At 37.5% G+C, this 5,491-nt stretch overlaps 1 protein-coding gene across 1 annotated transcript; it reads left to right on the plus strand.

The window, feature by feature from the left end:
* Window positions 1–1,199: 1,199 nt before the first annotated feature.
* Window positions 1,200–4,482, plus strand: LOC147365997 (protein GOLM2). Its single transcript, XM_086316397.1, has one exon. The coding sequence runs from the start codon at window positions 1,322–1,324 to the stop codon at window positions 2,462–2,464; it is 1,143 nt and encodes a 380-aa protein (XP_086172523.1). The 5' UTR covers window positions 1,200–1,321; the 3' UTR covers window positions 2,465–4,482.
* The last annotated feature ends 1,009 nt before the right edge of the window (window positions 4,483–5,491 follow it).

The following is a 5,491-nucleotide window of genomic DNA, read 5'->3' on the forward strand; positions in this document are numbered from 1 at the left end:
TATATACCAGGTCAGCTAACTATGTCTGTTTTTATACATTAAGTTTTATTGGAACATGGCCATGCTTGTTCATCTGTGGCCTGCTACTGTCCTACAACAGCAGAGTTGTTTAGTGGCTATAGAGGCTACATGGCCTGCAAAACTGAGAATATTTATCAAATGCCTTTTATAGAAAAAGGTTGCTGATTTCTTCTGTTTAAATATAAATTTCTTAAGATTATATAAATTTTCATTTGCTAAATTCTCTTTCAATAATATGTACTATTTCTTTTTTCTGATTACTCACCTCCAGTCACTCTCTGAAACCAATATTATACATGATAAATGGGTTTCACCACTATACTAATATTGACCATTACAGTGTACGTACATGCTCATTCGTATCCAATTCTTTGAGATTCCATGGACTACAGTCCACCAGGCTTCTCTGTCCATGGGATTTTCCAGGCAAGAATACTGGAGTGGGTTGCCATTTCCTTCTCCAGGGGATCTTCCCAACCCAGGGATACAACTCCTGTCTCCTGCACTGCAGGCAGATTCTTTATACTGGACCTATGGAACTATGCCTATACTGGAACCTATACTGGAACTATGCCAGTATCCTTTCCCAAAGTGAAGTGGAACCAAATAGTTACTGAGAAAGAAAATTGTTAGAGTCTTCTGTAACTTACAGTTGGTCCTAATTTTTATAGACATGATTTAATTATATGACAAGTTGAATGTGTTAAATATTTGTTTTAGTAATTACTAACTTAAGAACTTTCCTTGAAAGAATGTGAACAGTTTCTAACCAGCAAATGCAATCCTGATAGACTTGTTTACATTTCACAAATAATGTTAGATCACGGTTAGCTTAAGCAAAAACAAATGAATTAAAAAAATATTACATATTTTACAAAATCAAAGGAAGACCTAAAATGACCAGACCAGGTGAATGATGTAAATAAAGACATTTCAAAGAATCTCAGTAGTGAGTTTTGTGAACCCTTCTATGGGCACACTGCCACTGAAAAAAAAAAAAAATACTCCAATTGTATTTTCTTGGAGTATCTACTTGAGATTCAAAGTTTGGATACAGAGTTACATTTGCTTTGCTTGGCTCTTATTTTTAACCAGAGAGACTAAAGTTTATTACCCACAATTTATAATGCCAAAGCGGTCATAAGGAGGAGGCTCTTGAAAAAAAAAAAGTAGCGTCGGCCGGCCTCCACCGTCGGCCGGCCCTGGGGCCGCGTCCCCCGGGCGACTCCTCAGCTGCGGCCTGAGCTTCTGCCCGCAGGTGTCGGCGCCGAGGCTCCTGGGCGCGGCCTGCTTCGGCCCCATGGTGGGCTTTGGGGCGAACCGGCGGGCCGGCCGCCTGCCCTCCCTGGTTCTGGCGGTCCTGCTGGTGGTGATCGCGGTGCTCGCCTTCAATTACTGGAGCATCTCCTCACGCCACGTCCTGCTGCAGGAGGAGGTGGCGGAGCTGCAGGGCCAGGTCCAGCGCACCGAGGTGGCCCGCGGGCGCCTGGAGAAGCGCAATTCGGACCTCCTCCTCTTGGTGGACTCGCACAAGAAACAGATTGACCAGAAGGAGGCCGATTACGGCCGCCTTAGCAGCCGGCTGCAGGCCCGGGAGGGCCTGGGGAAGAGATGCGAAGATGACAAGGTTAAACTGCAGAACAACATATCATATCAGATGGCAGACATACATCATTTAAAGGAGCAACTTGCTGAGCTTCGTCAGGAGTTCCTTCGACAGGAAGACCAACTTCAAGACTATAGGAAGAACAATACTTACCTTGTGAAGAGGTTAGAGTATGAGAGTTTTCAGTGTGGACAACAGATCAAGGAGTTAAGAGCTCAGCATGAAGAAAATATTAAAAAGTTAGCAGACCAGTTTTTGCAGGAACAAAAGCAAGAGGCCCACAAGTTTGAATCAAAAGGTGGAAATGAATTGGATACGGACAATCATGCAGTGCCTAAAAACATTCCAGAAGTTGCTGAGAACGGTGCAGGCAAGAATGAAGAACCCTCAAGCCATCATATTCCACATGGGAAAGAACAAATCAAACGAGGTGGTGATGCAGGCATGCCTGGAATAGAAGAGAATGACCTTGCAAAAGCTGAAGATGTTCCTGTTGCTTTAAAGAAACCCCCTGTTTCCTTTTCTCAATATGAAAGTCATCAAGTAATCTCCCATCTTCCAACTGGACAACCTCTCTCCCCAAATATGGTTCCAGATTCTCATATAAACCACAATGGAAACTCTAGAACTTCAAAACAGAATCCTTCCAATCCTCTTCAGCGTTTAATTCCAGGCCCTAACTTGGAGAATGAACCCAGAATTCAAGCAGAAGTTCTAAAGCAGGCTACTAAGGATCGAGCTGGTGATTTCCATAAATTGAAGCAAAACGATGAAGAACGAGAACTTCAAATGGATCCTGCAGACTATGGAAAGCAACGTTTCAACGATGCCCTTTAAGCCGTGAAGGAAAACTTCAGATAACCTAAAGTGCTGTAAAATGGAACCATTTCTACTTTGTTGATTTTGACTTTTGTTGTAAAGATCAGTTGTATCAGTTGTAAAGATACATTGAGATAGATTTAAGGAAAAATTTAATGACAGAATGTACCCATGTACATATGTGAACTTTTCATATTGTATTATTAAAGCAGAGACTTCTGGGGTTATGTTACAGTTGAGCCAAAAACAAAGTAAGAAAAACTTTAATCTTTGCATTTAAAGCAAACTAATGTATATTTTACATTTTATTGAGCCTAGTTCTTTCCACAAAGAGACAAACAGGAAAAATGGTTGTACAGTTTATATGTTGCACATAGCAGAACCACAGTGAGAACAATTATTCAGCTGAAAACCTTTTTATACACGAGTACATTCTTGTTAGCCCAACAGGTGTTCTGTTCTGTCCACTCTTTACTCACGCTGTTCAAGGAATTATACCTAGAATAGTTTCATGAAAGAGAGGGGCACCTGCAGCCAAACCCTGGGCAGCGACATGCAAAATCACCCCTCCTGTTCCTACTCCACGTGAGTGCCGGTGCGTGTGGTAGACAAGCTTTCAGCTGAGGCCTGATGTGAGCGGAGAAAACCTGCAAAGACGTAACAGTATTTATGAGTTATACTTACCTTACTTCATGAAATTGTGAAATGCATGATTGATGACCTATTTTCTATTTTTATTTTTTCACATAATATCAATACTGTTTAACTGTAACTGTTACTGGCTAAAATTTTTATATTTTCAGAGTTAAAGTTGATGAAGATATTAATGATTTAAATGCCAGATTCCGAAAGAGGCTAAATCAACCTTGAAATGAATTTTCAGTCAGTATTTCAAAGCTTCTCTGGTAGTTTTAGTGACCTTATTTGACTAGACTTTTTCAGAAGTATTAAATAAGCGGTTTTAACAGGTTTTTATTAATGCACAGATAAACAGAAGTACAGTGAGGTCTACAGCCATTTTATTAAAATAGCTGAAAAGTTTGTAATGAAGATGAAGAATCTTTCTATCTACTTAATATGTTAGTTAAGAGCCCATAAACCTCATATTTGCTAGACTTAAAAATTATTTTAAATGCATTTGTCTTTTTTGACACCCTTCAGTAGAATATGTAAGCTAGCTAATCCTTATTTTCTGATTGAAAGCACTTTTAAATCTTATCCCCCACCCCCTAAATAAAAGGTTTTGATCATGAGAATTTAAACTTGTTAACTGTTTTCAGAAGGGCTACTGTTAATTGCAGGTGAACGTGAGATGCTTTTCTTTTACCCCCTGTAACTCAGGTTCTAGTCAAAATTCAAACTTACAGAGGTTAAAAAAAAAGGTTGTTCACTTATTGGAGGTGTAAAAATTATTAGATCTCTGTTTAAAATTATTTAGCAACCAAGAAAAGATGTAGTGATTTACTAAAATTGTTTTTTCTACCCTATCAAAGTAAGTAATTCATGCTTTTGCTGTGAGTAGTCAGGCCTATAATGATAGTTTACAGCATTTTTTAAAATGGAATTAAAGGGAAGTGATGTGTACCTTTTGGAAGTTAGGGTGGGAAGACGAATCTGAAACATATTCCTAGTAACACTTTATATTTAAACACTGTAAAACCTTCACAAATGAAAACCGTGAACTTCCTGCCTTAGCTCTTTTGTCATAGAAATAGTCACTTGGTCGTATGGTGGCTGTTACTCACACAGCAAAACGCCTTCAATCAGCAGTCTAGACATTTTATAAACGGAGAAATCTTGGATCAATTGATATTTCTGACTGTATTAACATTTTAGTGCTATAAAATACTATGTGAATCTCTTAAAATTCTGACATTCTACAGTCTGTATTAGACATCCTGGTTTTATAATGTTTTACTTCTGCCTTACAGTTTATGTTTTTTAAATGTATTTTTGCCCTGAATTCAGTGTTAATTTGATGGAAACTCTGCTTTTAAAATCATCACTTACTGGGTTCTAATAAATTAAAAATTAAACTTGTAAAAAAAAAAATATTAAAAAAAAATAAAAAAAAAAAAGAAAAAAAAAAAGTAAGGAACACTATATAAAAACTAAACAAAAGACCTCCACTAAGGCATTTTAAGCAAAGGGAAAACATGCTTAAAGCTGAAGTTGTGTGAAAACATATGATAGATATACTGTAAAAAACAATGAAGAATATTCGAAGACAGGAGGTCCAGATATTTAGAGATTGAGTGTTATTGGTAACAAAACAATACACAGAAGATAGATCAGGGCTTTGCAGACCATATGGGCATTTGTTAAGTACTCATTAGTGTAGTATGAAAGCAGCCATTGACACTAGGTAAACAAGTGTGCATGTGTTTCAGTAAAACTTTATTTTTTAAAACTGTCACATTTGATTTTATCTGTAGACCGTAGATGCTGACCCATGGTCTAGGTTCGTGGTTGCCGCAGGAGACTGCGTATGTGCTAAGTTATATAAGATGAACCCCTAGAATGTAGGAAAAACAAAAATTTTCATATTTATTTTTTCTTATCCTTTAGAAATCCCTATATTATATATGTACATAATTGTATAGAATATATGTGTAGAATAATGTATTACTACAATTTAAATATAAATATATATACAGTGGATTTGCTTGTTCAATACTGTTCTACTAAGGCAGATATATGATAGAAAAAGAGATGTACAGACAACTGCTTTAGGTAATAGAGAATAATTGTATAAAGAGCCTCTTGATAAAAGTGAAAGAGGAGAGTGAAAAAGTTGGCTTAAAACTCGACATTCAAAAAACTAAGATCATGGCATCCAGTCCCATCACTTCATGGCAAATAGGTGGGGAAAGAGTGGAAACAGTGGCTGACTTTATTTTTCTGGGCTCCAAAATCACTGCAGATGGTGACTGCAGCCATGAAATTAAAAGACACTTCCTCCTTGAAAGGAAAGTTATGACCAACTTAAACAGTATATTAAAAAGCAGGGACATTACTTTGTCAACAAAAGTCTGTCTAGTCAAA

This window comes from Bos grunniens, chromosome 9, assembly GCF_055505025.1.
Source record: "Bos grunniens cultivar Pamir isolate PY7600 chromosome 9, Bosgru_T2T1.0, whole genome shotgun sequence".
Taxonomy (NCBI): domain Eukaryota; kingdom Metazoa; phylum Chordata; class Mammalia; order Artiodactyla; family Bovidae; genus Bos; species Bos grunniens.

Excerpts from the sequence above, each read along its gene's own strand:
- LOC147365997 (XM_086316397.1), top strand. The coding sequence starts at position 1,322 with ATGGTGGGCTTTGGGGCGAACCGGCGGGCCGGCCGCCTGCCCTCCCTG.